Below are 22255 nucleotides of genomic sequence, written 5' to 3'. Positions count from 1 at the left end.
GGGAGAAGGCTTTTCTGCTAAAATTCTGTTTACTGTGTAGCACTCCAAACTGGTATGGAAAATCCAAGTTCCACTTCTCCCAGGATATTTAGAAATTTGGCAAATTCACCACCTCTCTGAGACTCAGCGAACACATTCTGTAGAAATTAGGGGGAGATTTTGATGCCTGTAACTAAATAACAAGTGTTATGAAAACAAATTATTATTACTCTTAACCTTCCTACCTTTTTACCCAGCAGACCTTCCGTAGACACTCACTGACCATACATAATTTAGGTTTAAATTATTTCTAAAATCCATGGGACTTGCACATGCCCTTCTGTTTCTGACATACAGGTACACTGCGGGGCAGAATTCTAATTCCAAAGAGCCCATAGGAGTTCCGTAGGTTGGCTTTGAAATGTAGTCCCATTTATTTCTTTAAGGAGAAGTCATCCACACAAATGGTTGCCAAGCCCGGGAGCTGAATGTAACTGGGTGGTGATGGCCAGGGAGGACCTGTGGTAAACAAGGCAGGGTGTTCTCCTTCTAAAGGCGGCAGCCACAACTTACCTCAAGACCACGGTTGCCGTGTGGGAATGTGGGCCCGTTTTGGTCAGGTCTTATGATTATTAAAAAAAAAAAAAAAAAAATCAAAAACACAGATTTTTGAGGTTAAATTTTTTAAAACGTGGACCACTAACTCTAAGATGAATACAACACTGTACAGGCCAAACAACGGGGTGTCCAGGTTACAACCTCTACAAGGCATCCTGATCTAAATAAAACAATGGAGGATACCTGAGCATTAAGAGCAGGGAGAAAAGGTTAGAAAGAGGGGTAGAAATCACTTTACAGAGAACCTGAGTGCCACACTGGAGTTAGCCAGCTGTAAGCACACTGGGTTTTCTTTTTTCAAGGTTATCTCCTGGAGTTTTAGAGCTTCAGTGTATCTTGATACTTGGAATGAGATAGTTCACTTTAAGGCCCAGCAGATCCCATCTTACCATTTGCTTACCTTTAATGGGATCTGGCCTCTTAGGGCTTGACATGGCTATAAAATGCTGGACCAGCTTAACCTTTTCATACAGTTATTGTGGAAAGGTTTTGTCAAGAATGTGGGGAGGCTATGCCAGGATGCATATTTGACAGATGCCCAAGCTGAGGCCAAGAAGTCACTGCTCCTAAAATACTCAAACAGATGGCTTTGGGATATTTTCATGAAAAATTCCAGAACATTTGCTGTAGGGATTGAGTTAGCTAAATATGGTCACTTCGCCAAACAAAAGTGGCTGGTCATTCTGTATGTTCTGGCAAAGGACAGGGGAGAAAAGCAGTAGACAAAAAAAAGAAAAGAAAATGCATATTGTCCATGGAGGATAAGTAAATTTATTTGTTAAGCTCTAGATATATGAAATTGAATTGATTTCCTGACACATCTTCATGAATTGCCGGAGAAGATAGTGATAGGTTCCATGGAAGCAGATTAGAGCAGTGGGGTTTGTTTCACTCCATGGTAGCTGGAGGGCAGGTGTTAATGCACTTTGAAGAATAGAGAGATGAATAGAGTGGTACTTTAGTTGTCAAGGATTATAATCAAGTAAGATAAGATAGGAATTTAATTCTCCCACGAGGCAGAAAATACATTAGAAGAGGGAACACTTTATTCTTTTCTTTGGATTTGGGAGATTACGTCCCCGCTGGATTTGGAAAACCTTCTTGGAAGTGGTGGTGTTTAAACTGAGCCTTAAAGGACGAGCAGGACTTTTTCAGGAATGGAGCAGGGTGGACACATAATTTTTATTTTCTTTATTTTTTTTTTCTCTTCTCTGATGTGTGAGACCCATCCTCCTTATTTTTTGGTTCAAGGAGTTGCTTTATCTTGGGGAGCAGATAAGCTCTAAAAAGTGGGATTATGCAGCTGGCTCAGGAACATCACAGCATTTGATAGAAAATTCACTTTTCTTACAGAGCAGCCATGCACCATAGTTGGGTGCCATGTACCTCGGCTCTGCCCCTCATTCAGTGCCCTTGGACAAGTCCCTTGACTGCTAAGCGTCAGTTCTCTCATCTGCTTCTTCAGGGTTAAATAATAATAAGAGGATGAAAGCAGAACAAACCCTTTCATAAACACATGGAAGTGTTATAGTGCAAATATTTTGCATACTGTGGAGTGCCATGCAAATGTCAGCTCTAATTTGACTGTCTGCTTGTCTTCGTTATAGGGCCAGGAGACCAGACAGGGTGTGTTGACCATCGATGCCAGTTTTAGGGGCTGGTTCGATAATTAAACTGCACTTCAGTGTGTTGGCTTTTAAAGTCTGTTACTGGTTTTCGAAGCCCGGCGTGAATATAAATATTCATCCGGAGCCAGGGCCTCTGGCAGGATGCGAGAACTTAGGGAGTGGAAAAGTGTAGAAAATCGTGGAGCTTGTTTAGAGGATTTTCCTCCACAATCTGGTGGAAGCTTGAATTATATCAACAATGGAAAGGCTTCATGTCCTCAAGAAAATATGTAAATAAACCCAGCTTAATTGAAAAGTCTTCAAGAAAAATATATGGTATCCTAATCCAATGTAATAAATAAGGAAGGGTTCATTTAATTTAAAAAGAAAAAGAATAGTTCACTAAAGTCAGTTTGGTATAAACACATGTAGGATATTTTTATTTAATTTCAAACCCATATGAAGCTTAGTGATAGAATTATTAGGCCCTGTTCAAATTTTGGTTAAAGTATCATTTAAAGAGACTAACTTTTCTATTCTCTTGGAGGCTTTAATATAATAAGCTGTATTCTGAGAACATTTTCTCTGCATTCTGTGCACAAGCTCACGTCTAGTTTTGGGTGAAAAAAAAATTGAGTGGGAAGTTACATCTGTTCACAGGCTACTTAGAGCATGTCTTCATGGCCAAAGTGTGTCTATTGGAAAATTGTAAAGTACAGCGTTGTAGGAGTACACCTCAGAGTAGGGGTCCTCCAACTTTACTCTCCCTCAGAACCATCCATCAGGGTGCTTCTTCCAAATGCAGCTTCTTAGACTGCAGTCCTGAGGATTCTGATTCAGTGGGTCTGACAATCTGCATTTCGAAGAAAGCTCCAGGCCCTTCTGATGCACGTGGGCCTTGCCACGGAGAATGCTGCCCAAGTACCTGCTGTATCTGTCCTCTCCCTGCCAGTGCTTTCTCGCAAACTGAGTACCTTTGTAGTAAGTTTTCCTGGGCCTCGACAACAAGCTATACATAGTTTGTGTTTAAAGTTTCTCTAAAAGCCATAGGACCCACATGCATCCTTGGGTTTCTAACATATAGATAGGTACGCTGCCGGGCAGAATTTTTAATCCCTAACTCGCCTGTAGGAATTCTGTAGGTCACCCTGGAATGCAGTCACATTTATTTCTGTAAAGCAGAGTCTTCTTTTTCTTTTAAGGCAACCTCCTGGGTCAGTCTCCACTTGTGAAACCTTCTGCAAACCTAGTTTCCCTCCATCACCCCTTTGAGCAAAATTATCATTCCCTCTCTTTGCTACCGTCATGTTTAGGATTCTGCCAAGCTGTGTGCTCATCTGCCCTGCACCCCAATGCCACATTAAACTGAGTGTCCGGAGAGAACTGGAGAGAAAGGATCGGTTGTTTATCTCTGAAACCACAACATTATAAACACTCAGAAGTTTTGTTGAATGATTCGTGTCTTCAGGTTAATGTCCTCTCTTCTTTCCTCACTCCTGTTTCACAAGTCATGATCACAAGACTCGATCATCCCATACCAGCCGATCTTCTACAATATCTACCTTAAGAATCAGGATGACAACATTAACGACAACAGTAATAATAGTTCATGTTAACTGACGCAATTTTTAAATATCTGGCACTACCCTAAGCACTTTATATGGATTATTCTCATTTAATCTTCATAACAACCTCAGGTATCCTCATTTGCATATGGGGATACTGAGGCACAGAGAGGTTAGGTAATTAGCCCCCGGGACATGGGCACTCAGTGGCAGAACCAGGCTTCTGACCCAGATGGTGTGCCTCTGGAGCCCATGTTCACAGTCACCACATTACCTGGCTTTGCCTGACTCTCTTTGCACAAGACAATTGTGAATCCGTTCCAGAGGGTTAGCAAGAACTCAAGTCAGTTTGTTAGCCAATAATTTTCACTGACCTTATCCTACAAATTTGTTAATGGGTCGTCTGAGAGGTTAGGTTGGAAAACTTGGGTAGGTAAAATTAAAATGTTACTTTACTGCACTAATCCTCAAGACCTCTAATATTATTAGTACATTTTTTGCAACTCAAATGGGACCTTTGTATACACCGTTTCCCAAATGTATTTAGTTTGAGGGAATCACCCCTGCCACCCCCTACTTAAGACTCTTAACTTCTTGAAGAATTAGGTTTTTGTTGTTTTTAACATAATTCGGAATAAAAGCTGGCTAGTGCTCTTGTGGGGTTCCCAAGAAACTTCTCAGGTCCTAAATATTTGGGTAACCCTGACTTTTGACCCTTTCTTATTTAGTCTTGCGTGTCTTTAGTGCCTGAGTCGTTAAGTAGTCTTTAGTGACCACTTACATTTACCTGCTGGAACAATCACAGATTTGTTGTAGTGTAATTGCTAATAGTGCCCTTTTCGAAGGGACCCCATTTGGACGATAAACTCTGCACAATTGCTCTAATCATAACTTCACCCTCCCCCAATTAAATAAAGACCTCTGTTTCATACTTACTACCTTCTCATCACTCCCTGAAGGACTCTTATTGCTACCACATGTATGGGAACAAAGGTAATAGCCATGTGCCTCTGGCATCTCACCATTTTATGTCAGAGTCATGCAAGGAATTATAGAATTCCATAAACTGGAATTACCCAGTTTATAGTCTCTCATCACTCAAAAGTAGCATTTCTTAAGAATTGCAGGCCTTTAAGACTTCTTCACCTTGCTCAGAATCTATCTATTCATATCTATGCTTATCTATGCAGAAGAGACAGCAAATCTGAAAGGATACCAAAAGTCTAAAAATAGTTGTTACCTCTGGGCAGCAGTGGTTGACATCAGTACTGTGTAGTGGTGGCAAAGCTGAGAGAGACTTCTCACTTTAAATATTTACACTCCGGCTTTTGAGTAACGTAAGCATATTATTCTTTTTAATTATATTTTTCAATGTTTTAAAACTATTCTGAGTTTTCCCTGGAAATACAGGCTATTTCAAGCCCAGCTGGGTTGATCTACCTTATGGAATCCATGTCTTTCCTCCAAGGGATACCTGCTCTCTCTTTTTTTTCTTTTATTTCACTTCACTTAGTCAAATATTATTAGGTCTTCTCATACTTCAAGAGAGAGCTTTTTTTATGCTTGTGTGTTGTAACATAATTCTTAAGAGAATAGCTTGGAATTGGACGTATCTGGGATCAAGTTCCTCTCTTCCACTTACTGACTGTATGGCCTTGAGAGAGCAACTTAATTTCTCTGGGCCTCCGTTACTGTATCTGTAAATGGGGATAATGACAACCTCCCTCTTGGGATTGTTGTGAAATTTCAATAAGATAATGCATATTCTAGGCAGTTCTGGGGATAATGTAGTATAAGTTCAAAATATAGTGGCTAGCCAGTGGGTTCTTATGACTGTAAACCTCTCACTCTGAGTAGCCACAAAATTCATTTCTATTCCTGTAACCTCTTTTCTAACATTTACAAGACTGACATTCCGTGGGATCCAACCATACCACTTCATATAAATATCATCAAACTTTCTTCCAATCCTGGTATTAGTGCACCTAGAGGCAGCAGGGATATCTTGTCAGAGTTTATGCCTTTCAGAAAGCAGTCAAGGAGTCAACATGATTCCTAGAGCAAATTAACCAAAAAAAAAGAAAAGCAGAGATGGAGTCTAATATGACGTTAAAGGTGTTGAAACTTAGGAAATGACATTTTCAATTTCAAAATCATCACAAAAGTAAGCCACAGGAATGAAAGACACACAGTTGAACCCAAAATCGTGATGAAAAGATTCTAGAATTCAAGCAACAAAAACAGCCCAAGGTCACACGGGGAAAAGCCTTCATAGTGTTTTCTTTAGGACATAATTCCTCTTGTCTACAAATTTGGAAAATAGAAGATATAAAGAGAAACGAGTAGAAAGAATATAGTGTGTGTAAATATTGGATTTGAATTCCTGCTTCTCTATCTCAAGTGTATTCAATAAGGGAGCAAAACTCAGTGTGCATTTGTGGTCTGTCGTCATGAGCCCAGCACACTGCTGGGGGTTTTCTGATTTGTAACTCAGTAACTCTCACTTAAGCCATACCACCTTGAAATGATGCCCTACTTAGCAGATGAGAAAACAGATTCAAAGAAATTAAATTGCACCCAGGTCTACAACCCAGGACTCTCGACCTTGATCTTTTGTTTCCGTCCATGCTGTTCTCACTTGGCAGGAAGCCCTGCCTTTGGGTCTCTAGTTCTCTGGGAAGCTTTGGGAAGTCTGGGGGAGAAGCTAGGACTTTATGGAGTAATCTTGTTGGCCTCCGTGGACTTTCACTTTGGCTTTATATGTGGCCCACTTCCTTTACATTGTTTCCTCTCTTGCACAGCTTTGTATGGACGCTGATACTGTTTGTCTTTTTGTGGGGTGCTTCAATTCTGTTCTCCTGGGGCCAGTTTTCTCTAGACAAAATACACTTGTGTTACCTATCACAGTCCTTGTGGTACTGAATCTATTGCTAACAACAGATTCAACACCTAAGAAAAAGAGAAATTCCCCGATAAAGGAAATTTTAATATATTTTAGTTTTTTTAATGTCATCACGGAAAGGATCTATAACTCGTTATTCACTAAACCGTGTGAGGTCTTTGTTTTCATACAACCGTCTGGCATTTTGCATTTCTAAGCTCCATGTTACTTCCGGAAGGGGTTGATTAATTTTCACCAAATGTCATTCAGTACCAGAGAACCTCAGAAGGTATTTGAAGTTTAATTTGTTGACTTCTTTAAACAAACCTGTGGAGAAAGCTGTTCAGTGATGGGTATTCTGTGAGATCCTCCTCTGTGCTCCATGTCCATTTATCTTTGCAACCACTCCAAGAGGTGGGGATCATTAGTCCCATCTTGTAGATGGGAAAACTGAGTCTCAGTAATATGCCTGAGCAGTATGGCAGTTCATGGAACCATCAGCTACGGAATATTGGACTTTTATAAGTACACTCTTCTTTTCCAGGACCCTGGGGAAATTAGTTGCTGCAGGAAACATGTACTAGTTCTCACTAAAGGGTTATATAGACTGCAGTTTTGTTTTGGTTTGTTCTGTTTTACTTTATATGGTTTTGATGAAAAAATCGTAATATGTGTTAAAAGGTATGTTTTTAAGAAGATCAACTCATGAGTCTCATAAAAATACAAAAGGGACATGCCGAAGATTTTACTTAACTCGTTAACTAATGAGGAACAGTAAGCTCTTATAATCGTTTCAAAGGAGAATGCCAAGTGTAACACAGGCAGACAAGAAAATGAGGGAGCAATTGCACCTTCACTAGACAGAATTTATTTGTATCTGTGGAAAAGAGCCATTTGCACTACCAGATTTACTTAGAGTTGTGAAATAGCTACGTAAAGAACAAGGAAAGGAGGCTGCAAGGGGGTGCTTTATAATTCCCAGTACTCCATTGAAAACCATCCAGTGATTTTTTTTTTTCTTTTTCAGCCCTTTTTAAAGTCACCACCTTCCCTGACATTTGTCTTCTTTAATATGTTGACTTTTTAAATGAGCATGTACTTTTCTGAAGGTGGTAGAAGACACAGAGTGAATGACTTAGCTTGTCCCTGTGATGAGGCATACCATTGGTTTTCAACCACTTGGGGTCAGGAAAATGCATACACACCCAACTTTGCATTCGCCATCAGGTTAAGGACCTTAGATGTATTGATTTTTCTCAAGACTATGTTCTTTTGTGTTAGAGTCTCCATCTGTGACCTGAGGGCGATTGGGGGTTAAGGGTCCCGGCACTTGTCTTTTTCTCTCTGGATAAGATTGCCTCCAGCTTGCTGCCATGGTCATTTCTTCTGGTCCTTCCAGGGTCAGCCCCTCTCATGGTTTGAATCTCTGCTGCTTCTGCTGATATAGCCCTCTCCCCACCCCTCACTCTGTTTTTCTTTCTTTTTTCTTTTTGGTTTTTTGTTTCTTCTCTATCCTGTTGAGTTTCCCACTTTGGAATTTTTGAGTGTGGAGGCTAGTGTCACACATATATCAGCAGTGTCCCAACAATTCCTTGCTTTTCTCCTGGAGCACTACCAAATCCCAATGTAGGGAGGTCAACTCTTAGCTGTTTAACTTCTTGTGACAGTGTTTACTGTTGGTTATGGCTCCATTCTTATCCCCAAAGCTGTCTTTTTACTAAGCCCCATTTAGATTTGGAGTAATTCAAATGCAAGAGAGCTAAGGTTATATATTTGTTTAAAGAACTTTTACTAACAGACCAAAACAGCCAGTCGTGCTCTTCAAATTGTTTTCTTTTCCATCCTTCCTACTACTGGGCCCACTGGATCAAATTTTAACTAGGCAAGAATTAGCAATGACATATATGTGCATCTGTAGTCACCGTTTAAAAGTTCCAAGTATAACAAATTTGATGGGTGAAAAATTATGTATTTGATGGTGAGGTTGTAAAGAAAGTGACTTGAGTACTTCACTATATTAGCATTTTCTTAACTGGGGTAATATTATGGGTAATTCTTGTTAATTTCAGAGAACTATAGTTTTTCATTAATTAATGTCATGAAAAGGTTTTGGTGTTTTTCCCTCTATTCTAAGCACTTTTTTCCTTTTATACAGGGTCATTATAACTTTGACATCAGTGTTTATCTCCAGATTTATAATTGTTGATGCTAAAAGCAGGATTCCCTAAATATCAGTTTGCCTTACAGCAAACATTGCTGAAATGGACTGTTTGATTAACCCAAGAAAGGCGATGTAAAGATGTAGAGGAGGGGCAGTGAGATAAGTAGATGTCAAATAACATTCACACATATTTCTGAAAACAGTCTTAAATGGTTTTGATGTAGTGGTAATCCTTTGTATGTTTTTGATATAAGGTATCATTTTTCATTAGTCAACAGCGTACATGTATATTTTTAAACACAAGTGAATCAGTACTTCCAGCACTTTCTTCTTTGAGAACATCTCCTATTCATACATCTTAGTTGCTTCCTGGGCATACCTTTGGTTATGTGTTTTTCATCATAGATCCAGACAGAGGGAGAGGTGGGCCTGTGTTTAATCTTCCACTGTAGCTCAAGTCAGAACCACTGTACCCTGCTTTTATGCTAAATATTTGTATTACTGTCCTTTGATGTTTTCTCGTTGTACATAATAAATCTTTCCTCTTTATTTTTTTTACATTTGCATTTTTAAAATTATAGTTAATTTACAGTGTTGTGTTAGCTTCAAGTGTACAGTACAATGATTCAGTTATATATATATATATGTCAGATTATTTTCCATTATAGGTTGTTATAAGACATTGAATATAGTTCCCTGTGCTATACAGTAGGTCCTTGTTGTTGATCTCTTTTATACATAGTAGTGTGTATATGTTAATCCCAAGCTCCTAATTTATCTCCCCACCCCATCCCCTCTGGTAACCATAAGTTTATTTTCTATGTCTGTGAGTCTATTTCTGTTTCATAAATAAATTCATTTATATCATTTTTTTTTAGATTCCACATATAAGTGATATCTTATGATATTCATCTTTCTCTGTCTGACTTCACTTAGTATGATAATCTCTAGGTCCATCCATGTTGCTGCAAATGGCAGTGTTTCATTATTTTTATGGTTGAGTAATATTCCATTGTGTACATATACCACATCTTCTCTATCCATTCATCTGTCGATGGACACTTGGATTGCTAAATCTTTCCTCTTTAAAGGAACTGATTTATGACAGTAAGAGAAACCACACTCTGAGGTACACTTCAAAGGAAGAAAACCACATATTTAACCAGGTAAAGCAAATATCTGTTTCTCTAGCTTTTAAAACAAACAAACAAACACCCACATGTGTATTTAGAACTCTCATTTTGCAGGTCAGCATGTTTTCACAGAGAAGTATTTAAGTATAGTGAAGAGAGGGGGGCAGTTGACTCCTGCTTCTGTCAGAAGTGCCGTGTACCAGGCACCCTTGTAGGTCCAGGAGACGACACAGTGAATAAGATTTACAGCTTCTGCTCTCAAAGTGCTTACATTCTATTAAAGGAAGGCAGACAATGAAAATGTTAGCAAATGATGAGGATTTCAGGAACAAGGAAGTGCAATGGTTAGCAAAGAATTTAAGTGAAGCATCATTTTCTAATTTCCATTTTTAAAAACCCTGGCTACTACATTGGAAACGATTGGAAAGGGGCTTGGACTGGGCTGTTGTCCATGGAGATGGAGGGAATTGGATAGAATTTAGAGAATTGGAGGAAGGTAGGATGGAAAGAACTTGGTAATGGACTGGGTAAGGGAGGGGATGGTATAGTGGACGACTCCCAGGTCTCTGACTTGAGCACAAGGATGGAAGGGATGCTATTAATTAAGATAATAAAGAATGGAGGAGGAGCCCTTTGGGGGCAGGAGGGAATCGAGGATTCAGTTTTGGACATGGTATATTTGCGATGCCTGCAAAATAGCTAAGGAAAAGAAAAACCTTGAGTGCATTTGCAAAATGAGTCCGGAAAGGAGGTCAAGGCTGAGTTATAACTGTGGGAGTCATTGGCACATGGGTGATATCTGAAGCCATGGAAGTGGTTGAGATCACACAGGGGTGAGGACTGTGAAGGAGAAAAACTTGGTCCAGGACTAGCTGTGAGATACACCAGACATTTAATCGATCTAGTGGAGGATGTGGAACTGACAAACAAGCCTGAGCAGGAACGGCCAAAGGCAGTTAATTTGCAAGAAAAAAATAATCATATTTCATGATCACAGACCACACAGTCCTGGCCAGCAGCTCTCAGCCACAGCTCCCAGTTGGCTCTGAAAAAGCCTTCACTAATGCTAGGAAAGAAATCTACTGCATGCATGTCTTCCCTGAGGAGGGGGAGAAAGAGTTTCATCCTCATTTTCAAAGATGACTGTACTGGATATAATCCAAAGGATAAGATGAAAGTATGAAGCTGTTGCTGTGTTTCTAGAACAGGGTTTGAAGTTCCTTTGAAACAAACGTGAAAGCCTCAGAGGTCAACTTCTCTGTCCTGGTTTAGTTTGGGTTCCTAGTAAATGGAGAATGATCTTGCTTAGTTGGCAGCAGCCTTTCTCTTGCGAGAAGTTAAAGCGCTACACCATAGAGTTATTTTGTCTTTATGCTTGCAATTACATGGGAAATTTAGATTTAATAAGAAAACTAGTTTAAAAGACATACGAACTTGCAAGTCCAGCCTTGGAAAAAGGAGCACAGGGGAATCTTTCGAACCCATCTCCCTCTGGTTTCGATTATTTCACAATGTACGGTATCGCCATTTAATAGGCATTGCAGTAAATCCCAGATGGGATGTTTGTAGACGGTGCCACACTCTAATCAATTAAAAACAATAAACTTTCAACTTTATATAAAATAAATTCCTGAAATCCTAGTTGGTTACTGTGTATCTGAAAATTTGGGGGTATCCCTTCCTATATAAATAAGGTTTATTATTTGTAGAGGTCTGTGTCTTAAGTTGAGTCGTGGAAGATGGTCCCTGGTCTTAATATGGTAATATTAATATTAAGTAACTACACGTGTGCCGTTCATTTTGACATAAATTCTTTAGTGTAAAGCCATACACTCTTGCAAACTATTGAAGAGTAGGAATAGAAATGGACTGCTGCTTAAATGATGAAAGTATTAAAAAGCTTGGAAACTTTCTTTGTCAAGTTGGCTATTTCTCGTGCTCTTTCACTTTCCTTTTCTTTCTCAAAATCAATTTCAGTTCTTCTGCAGTTTCAGTTCATGTTTCACAAGTTTAAATATCAACATTTGTGAGGGCACCATTTCTAGTTCGATCAAGATTTTCTTGCAGGGTGTATGACCGTGTACAGTTCTGAATGACATCCTGGTCATTAGGAATCACTTGGCGGCTACCTGTACTATATACCATGAGCTACTTTGGCCCAAATTTCAAATCTGACATGGCAGTTCCACATTGAGGGAGTTAATCTCTTATGTACCTTCCCAGCCTGGATTTGGGAGCGGCTACCTTTTTGTTTTCTAATGTTGCCAACCTGTCCAAACTAGAAATAATTTCGTAATTATTTCTAATAATATCAATGATGCCCTGACTCATTCCTACATATCTGTATTTTTAAGCCTTTCATCTTTCATTACTGAATGACTGCTTTCCAACACCCAGGCACCTAGGAGAAGAGGGAGAAAGCACAGTTGTAGTGAAGCAGTATACGCAGAGTGGGAGAGGATTTTGGAGAAAAACTAAACTTGGTTTAGGGAATGAACATTTATTGAGCATCTTCACTGACTGGCTGTAAGTTAAGAGCATCACGTAGGGTCTCATTAATATTTAATATATACAGCTCTTATTTTTTGTGTCTTAAATCTCTAATTAAATTATGATAATTTAATCAGTGAGTTCAAAAGTGAACTCTAAGCATCTGCTTTTTCAAAGTATGTTGTTCATGTGGCACGTTTCATTAGTTCATACAGTAGGGTTTTTTTCTCAAATCGTAGAAAAATTTAAAGGTCACAATGGCCATTCATTAGAAATAGCAAGTGACAATAAGCTCTCCAAGGAATATTTCTTTCCAACACTCAGCTTTGGGGAGTTGAAATTCAGGGTGGTTAGGTTGATCAAACTGGTAAGTGCTGACCAATGTCTTGGGAAATTTGACTTTTTGCAAATTTTGGACTATAAAGCAGGGCTTTCCTTTTGATTAGCTTCCATGAATTTGTCAATTTACTCAATATCACGGCTTTGTCATTTATTCCTCTTACATTTAAATGGGTTTCTATAAATCATTCTTGGTTACTGTTGCTCAGAGAACTATTGTAGAGTTGATTTTATATCCCTTATGTAATTCTTATAAAATTAAAACTAGGGAAAAATAACATAAAAACTTACTGCCTCTTGAGACATACTATCTTTATAATCAGAGCCCTTTAACTCGTTTTTTGTTTTTTTAACTTGTTTTTTTTTTAATTTTAGCATTTTAAAAAATTTTATTGGAGTATAGTTGATTTACAGTGTTGTATTAGTTCCAGGTGTGCAGCAAAGTGACTCAGTTATACATAGACATATATTAATTCCTTTTCAGATTTTTTTCCCATATTATTATGGAATACTGAGTAGAGTTCCCTGTGCTATACAGTAGGTCCTTGTTGGTTATCTATTTTATATATAGTGGGGTGTATATGTTAATCCCAAGCTCCTGATTTATCCCTCCCCTACCCCCACCCCCAGAGCCCTTAAACTTCTAAACAATGTATTGGCTACAAAGCAGAAGGTGTAAAACACTTGAATTGCCAAAAAACCTTAAAGATTATGCACAACCACCCATTAATTTCACCAATGAGAACCTAATTCCCCAAAATGTAGGAAAATTATTTTAGTTCTTTTCTGAACAGAAACTAATGTCAGTAGATGGGAGGCAAACCGTAGAGTGGGAAAATGGGAAGGAAAATACTCCTTCCAATGAGATTTTTAATTTGCTTCTCTTGCTGATATTTACTGAATTTTTATCCTCCTCCTCCCCTTTGTTTTTAGTGGCCACAGATGTCTTTAATTCCAAAAACCTGGCCGTTCAGGCACAAAAGAAGATCTTGGGTAAAATGGCGTCCAAATCCGTCGCTACCACCTTAATCGATGACACGAGCAGCGAAGTGCTGGATGAGCTCTACAGGGTGACCAAGGAGTACACCCAGAACAAGAAGGAGGCAGAGAAGATCATCAAAAACCTCATCAAAACAGTCATCAAGTTGGCCATTCTTTACAGGAATAATCAGTTTAACCAAGATGAGCTAGCACTGATGGAGAAATTCAAGAAGAAAGTTCATCAACTTGCTATGACCGTGGTCAGTTTCCATCAGGTGGATTTCACCTTTGACCGGAATGTGTTATCCAGGCTGTTAAATGAGTGTAGAGAGATGCTCCACCAGGTCATCCAGCGTCACCTCACCGCCAAGTCACATGGACGGGTTAATAATGTCTTTGATCATTTTTCAGATTGTGATTTCTTGGCTGCCTTGTATAATCCCTTCGGAAGTTTTAAACCCCACTTACAAAAACTGTGTGATGGCATCAACAAAATGTTAGATGAAGAGAACATATGAGCATGTGAGTTGAGATTGTGACTGCTTGTGATTTATTTGAAGATGGAGCACTGCTGATTTATGAAGAAAAAAAAATAATGTTTTAAAGATTACACATATTTCAGAAAGACTTTGCCCAATTCAGTTGTCAGACATTAATGCTAATGTTTTATGAGGCTTGTTTTATTTGAAGCAAAGCATATTGCCAAATATTCTGGTAAAAAGCTTCCCAGCGGTTAGCAGATCACGGGAAGATGTATGGTTGCGTGATGCAAATATAGAGTTATATAAAGAAAGATACGTGTGGCTCCAAACCTCAAGACATCTTTTTTAGGGCAGTTGTTATGTTGGTGGCACATTGGATATTTCTGTCATGTACAGAATTGTGTATTTTGATTCATCTTTATTCCTTACTATGTATGTGTACCTCTTTTAAAAAGCCAAGAGCTCTCTCTTACTGTCATTTCTCCTTTTGAAACAATTCCATTTTCACGTTTACCTTTTGTTAAAAAATCTTTTGTTAAAGACTTTGTCACTGACATTCAAGAATTCCGTCTTAATTAAGAATTAAGATTCAAGAATTAAGGCAGTCAAATTGAACCTTCAGAAAAATAGAAAACTGCTTCTCTGCAATCAATATTGTAGAAACCAATTGTATTTGACATTATGAATAATGTCTAACATAAGACTATGCTTCTGGAATCGAGTCCTGTTTTTCAGTACCAACAGTAATACTTCCCAAAACATGAAAATTCCCCAAAATGGCATACCATTGCCTTGAAATGCTTGCTGAGGGCTTAACTTACGTCATCTTGAAAATGTGCTGATGGAATCTCCATTTTTCATACCTGTTTTAAATGTAAGAGACAAAGAGGAAATCTAGATCATTCCCAATATTGGGACAATAAAAAGTAAGTGGTTTTAAGAATGATAAAACAATCTTTACGTTAGAGACGAGCCCATCAGAATAATTTAATTTAGGGGGATGAAAGGCAAAAGGGAAGACAGGATATTGCCAGAAGAACATGGGAATGAAAATGAATGCATTTCAATGTTTAGTAAGGTTTGATAGGTAAATAAAGAATGTCACTTTTTTATTTAACTGATAAGGTTTTTGCTATTTTGTTATTTGCTATTTTGATGAGTAAACCAAAGAATATTTGCATTCCAAGCAGTTTGTGTGTTGTTTCTATATAATTTTATGTGTGAATGATAAAGTAAGCATTTGCTTATTTTGTAAAAAAAAAAAGAAAAGAAAAGAAACCTGCTGGCCAACTATATCACCTAGGAAATAACAGACTCAGTCACCAGTGTTAAATGTTTGCAATGTCACTCTGTCTGTGATTTAGTGTACTCTTTTGCCTGTCTCCCAGAATACTGATGTTAAAATGATAGCTCACCAGGAAAGGCCCTACAACTAAATATTCCAGAGGTTGAGATCTTCTTTAACCCACTACAGCCTAAAGGAGGTGGTAACTTTCTCTGGGACCCTCATGTGCTTGTCTGAGTCAAGCAGCAGAGGCAAAGAGTATCTCCCTGTTTGATATTAAATCCTGACACCAGGACTTGAACTGAAATTACTATCTTCACTTCCCAGGGCCGGTAGGTGACCACTGTAAGTTAGCAATAGCATAGTGATTGCAGAATTGATCTGTCTAGCTTCAGAGCCTGCTAAATAGCTTCTAAATTTAGTTTAGCAGCCTTTCTTGACCAGCTCTGCTTTCCTCACTTGGGAAAACCTAACCTGTGTTCTGTGGAAGCTACTGATCTGGTGCATTCTACTCTACCAGATTCCCTCAGCAGAGGGAGTGCGGAAAACAGTGCTTGGGCAGTTGGTGGGTGCTTCTTGCTCATCTCTAGCTATAGACAGGACCAACCAGAGAGAGAAGACCTAGGGATAAACTTAGATCAGTCTGGGCCCTTTTGGATCATAGAGTTGTGCCTTCAGACTAGCAGTCAGATGTGCATGGGGGAGGGGAAGGGCAGTCCTTAATTTCACACAGAAGGAAGGCAGTGAGGAATATCCTGAAGGAGGAAAGCCTATTTGCTTCCCTCTCTCAGCATCATCTTCTGGAGGGAACCCATCTCCTCCCCAAACCTGTACCTGGGAGGCATGCCTCAGAAGGATCAGTGACAGTCTTGATCAGCAAGTTCATTTCTGATGCAACAGGACTCCCCTTGTGCATGAATTTATTTGGGGTGGAAAGCTGGAAAGAATGCACATGTGCTTAGGATAGATAATTTTGAGCCAAGTTCACAGTCATTTTAGGGTCTTATGAAAAAATGAGTCTTTAAAAAAATCATGAATTGTATTATAATTGGTTTTTAAAATTTTTTGATGATGGCTTCTCTGCAAACATTATGAGTTAATATAATAGGTGAGTGATAATACTAGTGTTAACAACTGACATTACAGAGTAGATATTATGTGCCAGGCACAGTAACTCATTTAATCGCCGCCACAACCTTCACTGTTTTACAGATGAGGAAACTAAGGCAAGAGAAATTAGGGAATTTGCTTGAGGTCACATAGCACTTGTGTCAAAACCAGGGTATTAAGAAAAGCTTATTTTCATTTAATGATGGTATATATAAAAGCAATTCTAGAAACATCGTTAGTTCAGAGAAGAGTGGGCAGTGTGCTTCTGAAATGGATTTTCACATAGTGGCATTTTAGAAGGTATTTAAATCACACAGGTCTGAGCTATTCTCTAAAGATCTGGGTATGGTTTTATACAAAGACATCTTATGAAGTTTTCAACATGGCTCCTAATTTGGGGGCATCTCATGGCTCAAATTTCTGTCCCTTCTGGAACTTCAATTCAAGGTGTTCCCAATTAACGATGACTTTGAACACTGACCCCTGCAGTACAGTGTGCCTCTCCCCCCGGGTGGTCTTTCTGTGGATGCACAAGGCGCTCTGTGTGCACGCAACCAGGACAAGCAGAAGTTCACCACTTCTCCAGTTCCCCAGAAAAGGCATGGCATCGATTTAAAACTTCAACATTATTTTCCAGGTTTAGAGGCTGGAAATACCTGAGTAAGTAAGTTTAAAAATAGTCTTGTGTTTTTCTGCTTATTAGACCTTTCATATAGAACTCAAAATTAGTTTAAAAGAACAAGTGTTAGGAACTTTAATGGTACAGAAATAATGCATTTTTTTTTGGTGTTGTATATCAGTATCACTTATTCATAATTACCTGGAAAGTTCTTTTTCTCCCACCATCTTAATACTTAAAAAAACAGAAAACTTAAACTTTCTGGTGGGTTCCTTCCCACTAAAGGATTAAAATAACACTTTTTGTGCTCTGTACATATCAATTGGATTTTTACTGAGAATTTTAATTTATCCTTGAGATACTTGATGAAAGCACCTAAGTTATAATTTAGCATACTGACCTTGACAAATAATAAATGAAAGATGAGTGTGCCTATCCATATGATGAAATATTTGTAATAAAAAGTTAAGTGCTATTTAATTGCTAGGAAATGAAAATATCCTCATAAAACAAAATTAGCATGTTAATAGTATGTATAATATTTTTACATTTTTAGCCAATCTTGCATTTCCAAACTGGCATTATCTAAATTAGTTGAGCTTTGCAATGTTTGAAAAATCACCGTTTTACTTGGTCCATTGCATTCATGGATGTAAAGCTTCTATGTAATTTGTTAAACTCAAAGCAGGTTTTAGTACTCAGTGCTGTTTATGACAGATAAAATTTTGTCCTAGCTCTGAAATAATTTTCCTTACTGTGATTCAATTAAAGTCTTTATAGAAACCCCCTAATAAAATTACTGAGGCACTAACCAGAAAAATGAGTTAACTTTTTCCTTCTAAAATAGGACAGTAGGGACTTCCCTAGTGGCACAGTAGTTAAGAATCTGCCTGCCAATGCAGGGAACACAGGTTTGAGCCGTGGTCTGGGAAGATCCCACATGCTGCGGAGCACCTGAGCCAGGGCGCCACAACTACTGAGCCCATGAACCACAACTACTGAGCCCATACGCCACAACTACTGAAGCCCGTGCACCTAGAGCCCATGCTCTGTAACAAGAGAAGCCACGGCAATGAGGAGTGTGCCCACTGCAATGAAGAGTAGCTCCTCGCTTGCCACAACTAGAGAAAGCCCGTGTGGAGCAACAAAGACCTAATGCAGCCAAAAATAAATAAATAAATAAATTTTAAAAATATAAAATAAAATACGACAGTAGGAATATATGTAGGAGCTTATAATCACATATCACTCTCATGGCAAACTATTGAAAATCCATTTTCTCTTTTACTGAGGTGTCCTGATGGTAACTTGTGTGTGCCCAGAGCCAGAAAGACACTTTTATCTCAGTGAATTTCCCAAAATGGAAATATTTTTGTGTAATATTGATTCATGTCTGTCTAGCCAAAGATGTGTTTTCCATCTAGCAAGGAACATCAGCCCCGAGTTATAGAGGACAAACCTCTCCAAAGACATCCTGTCTGCTGAGCCCTGAAAAAGGATACAGACAGACAAGTCAGCCAGCGTTCACAGTTAAGAGAAAAACATCTGTGCCTTGGAAAATGTTCTCAAGTACAGAGCATTGTGCTCTGTGTCCACCAAATTTCCATGCAGTCTTTGTAAGAGTAGCCAGCCAATGGATAAGGCCCCTCATCTTCCTTCATGGGTGGTCAAGGAAATTCTCTGCCTTCCCCAGGAGCAGCTGCATAATTGTTATTTCTGCCTCGTGGAATAAGGTGGCTGATAAGGCACTTGGGGTTTGTTCTTAACAGAAGGAAAGAATATTTGATTTTTTAAAGTATGTGTTTTGATTCGCAGAATGATCCAAAACAATATACTTCTTTGTACTTTGGTTTTTCCATTTAAAAGCTTACAGATGGATGAAGTCATTTAAAGCTGCCTGATGTGAGGTTTAAACACAAGGCATGGAAGTGAAAACTCTTGAGTTTACTTACCTAGATGGTCACCATTATCTGGGATGATTGACGTTTTATAACAAGCCCAGGTTCCATTTTCCTGGAAGTGGGCTTTTATCAGACGAGCAAGAGCCCGTCCTAAGTGACTTGTCAGCTCTCTTTTAAGACCACTTGTTTTGCCTGTTTTCAAGCAAATTACAAATATGTATAAGACATTTAATGTCCTAGAAGAGGACTTGCTGATGATTCGATAAAAGTGCCAGCATTATTACTGTTCCCTAATCATATGGATTTTTGTGTTCTCATGACCAAGGAGGCACATTTTTAGCTTGCTGAAATAGTCACTGGAGAACGTGCAGTGAAATCCATGAGTGGAAATGTCCCATAGTATTTTCAAACACTGTGTGTCAGTAGCTTGGCATCTTTTCCTCTTGGGGACTCACTTGAGGGTGGCCAGGGGGAGCCCAGCAGCCGTACATAGGGTGCGCGCTGGAGCAGCTGAAACAGTGTTTCCAGTTCCTTGTCTGCCAGGAGGCTCTCGTGCCTTATCTCTAAAGTTTGGATAAAATCAACTACCTTACAGACTCATTTTAAGGATAAAATTAAACAAAACATGAAGGGCTTTGAAACCTCCTGAAGACTATTCCTGTGTGAGGTATTGTTTACCTAAGCTATGAAAATAAGCCTGAACCCAAAATAAAATGAACAGTAGACTTCTGCAGCCTGAGAGAATTTTATTAAATCCTAGTCCCCTTTAAAAATTGTTTCTTGCTTTAAATTTAGAAAATTGTTTGGGGTTGAGTAATAGTTTCTGACAGTTACTTATGTATGATCTCTTAGCCAATTAAATTCTGAATCTCTTCAATTATTTTATCATCCCTGCTGGTTTTAGTTATCTAGTGCTACCTAACAAGCCACCCCGAAGTGTCGTGGTTTAAAACAATAACTATTTTGTTATGGTTCTGTCAGTTGACCGGACTTGACTGGGCAGTCGCCTTTGTTGGGGTGTTATGTGGCTGCAGTCAGATGGTGGCTGGGACTGATGTCTTCCAGAGATTTGACTGTGCCCCTGAAGGGTCTGGGCCTCTCCTCTTGCTGGGGTCTCTACTTACTGTTACTCAGGGCATCCCTAAGAGCAGGGGCAGAAGTTTCCAGGCCTTCTTCAGGCATATGCCCAGAAGAGGCATAGTGTCACTTCTGCCTCATTCTACTGGTTTAAGCAAGTTACAGGCTATGTGTAGGATCCTCAGGACTGCCTTCAGGTCTGAAGCTTCTCTGGAAGGAGAGAACTCCGAAAAGCAATTATACTCACAGTTAAGATTTACTACAGTGAAAGGTTACAGATTAAAATCAGCAAAAGAAACAGGAGCATAGAGCAGAGTCCAAGAGAAACCAGGTGCAAGCTTCCAGCTGTCCTGTGCCAGTAGAGTTTTACAGATAACACTTAATTGTTTCAGCAATGATGTGTGATAGCACATACAAAGTGTGGCCAACCAGGGAAGCTGACCTGAGCCTTGTTGTTCAGGGTTTTTATTAAGGGTCCGTTACATAAGCGTGGAATGCCCATGTGACTGACCTTAGTTACTCAGTCTCCCTTTCCTCCAGAGGTCAAACTGATACAGGTTGGTCCAGAGTCCCAGGTGAATAAAAACATGTGTTTACCATAAATCACAGTTAATATAAACTATCTGGTTGTGGCTTAAGCCCCTAGATATACAAAGGCACTCTTATAGAATATACCAATACACTCAGATAGATAAAGGCACTCTTATAGAATATACACTCAGATAAAGGCACTCTTATAGAATATACCAATACACTCAGATAGAATATACCAAGGTCTTAGAGATTATCTCCCAGGATCTAGTCAAAGGTCAGTCCTTTCTTTGGAAAGTTCAGGGTTTGACCATCCCAAGCCCCCTGAGTTATCCCTTTATTGCATGCAGGCCCAGTTCCGATTTAGTCTAGAAAGGACTACACAAGGGCACAAATTCTAGGATGAATGGTTTTGGGGGCCCATCTTTGGAGATGAGGTGCCATATCATTATTTTCCCCTCATGGCTCCAGAAGAGACACCAGTATACTTAAGGAGTCTGGAGTTCTTTATGGAATAGTTTGTTTTAACTGCAAACTGAACATGTATATGCATTTATATACATTTTTATTTATAAACATTATATACTTTTATATGTATATATAATGAAATAATATTATGAAATGGGCTGACCTCTTAATAACAACATTCTTGTCCATGTGAAGATGTGAGTCCCATCTATGCCCAATAAATTAATCCTTTCCATTTAAGAACCACACAACAACACCTGGTTCCTGTACCTGAGGAGTCACTGAGTAGTGGCACACTGACAATGCACAGGTAAGTTACTAAATTGGTATTCCCAGGATGAGGGGGTGTCCAAGGCTTTGTTAGCTTCACATAGGCTTTCTGGCTTTAAAATGCATGCTTTAAAAGCAATAAGCTCAAAGTACTGTCAGATTTCTCTTTCAAAATCAATGGTGTGTGTGTGTGCGTGTGTGTGTGTGTGTGTACAGGTAAAAGAAAAATGTTTACAGGCCAAATTTTTTTCATGCAAAATAAAAATGATTGTAAATGAGTCTGTGGCAAAATATTGAGTACGAACTATACTGAGGGGAAGAATCTAAGTGAAAACTAAGAAGTAATATTTTAATTTACATTTAATTAATATTTTAATTCTTGGGAGTATCTGAGAAATAGCAACAGGAACGATTTTTTTTTAAACTTTATTGACGTATAGTTGATGTACAGTGTTGTGTTAATTTCTGCTGTACTGCAAAATCATTCAGTTATACACATAAATATTCTTTTTCATATACTTTTCCATTATGGTTTATCCCAGGATATTGAATAGAGTTCCCTGTGCTATACAGTAGGACCTTGTTGTTTATTCATTCTATATATAATGGTTTGCATCTGCTAATCCCAAACTCCCACTCCTTCCCTCCTCCACTCCCCTCCCCCTTGGCAACCATGAGTCTGTTCTCAATGTCTGTTTCTGTTTCATTTGTGTCATATTTTAGATTCCACATATAAGTGGTATATGATGTTTGTCTCT

The 22255-nt window shown here is 38.8% G+C and overlaps 1 protein-coding gene across 7 annotated transcripts in view; it reads left to right on the top strand.

Moving 5' to 3' along the window:
* TNFAIP8 (TNF alpha induced protein 8) overlaps positions 1-15422 on the top strand; it is a 122650-nt gene extending 107228 nt beyond the window's left edge. For 6 of the 7 annotated variants that reach the window (XM_027099608.1, XM_027099604.1, XM_027099598.1 and 3 more), the window contains exon 2: positions 13707-15422. In XM_027099608.1, coding sequence (XP_026955409.1) covers positions 13707-14272 — 566 coding nt within the window. In that variant the 3' untranslated portion in view covers positions 14273-15422. Of the gene's footprint in view, positions 1-12448; positions 12471-13706 lie in introns of those variants that run through there. The other variant, XM_027099611.1, reaches the window with a different exon arrangement.
* Positions 15423-22255: the final 6833 nt, after the last annotated feature.

This window comes from Aethalodelphis obliquidens, unplaced genomic scaffold (assembly GCF_003676395.1).
Source record: "Aethalodelphis obliquidens isolate GAN/ISIS:26980383/991018 unplaced genomic scaffold, ASM367639v1 scaffold4, whole genome shotgun sequence".
NCBI classification, from domain to species: domain Eukaryota; kingdom Metazoa; phylum Chordata; class Mammalia; order Artiodactyla; family Delphinidae; genus Aethalodelphis; species Aethalodelphis obliquidens.
Note: the sequence above shows the minus strand (reverse complement) of the source record. Positions and strands in the feature narration are given on the sequence as shown.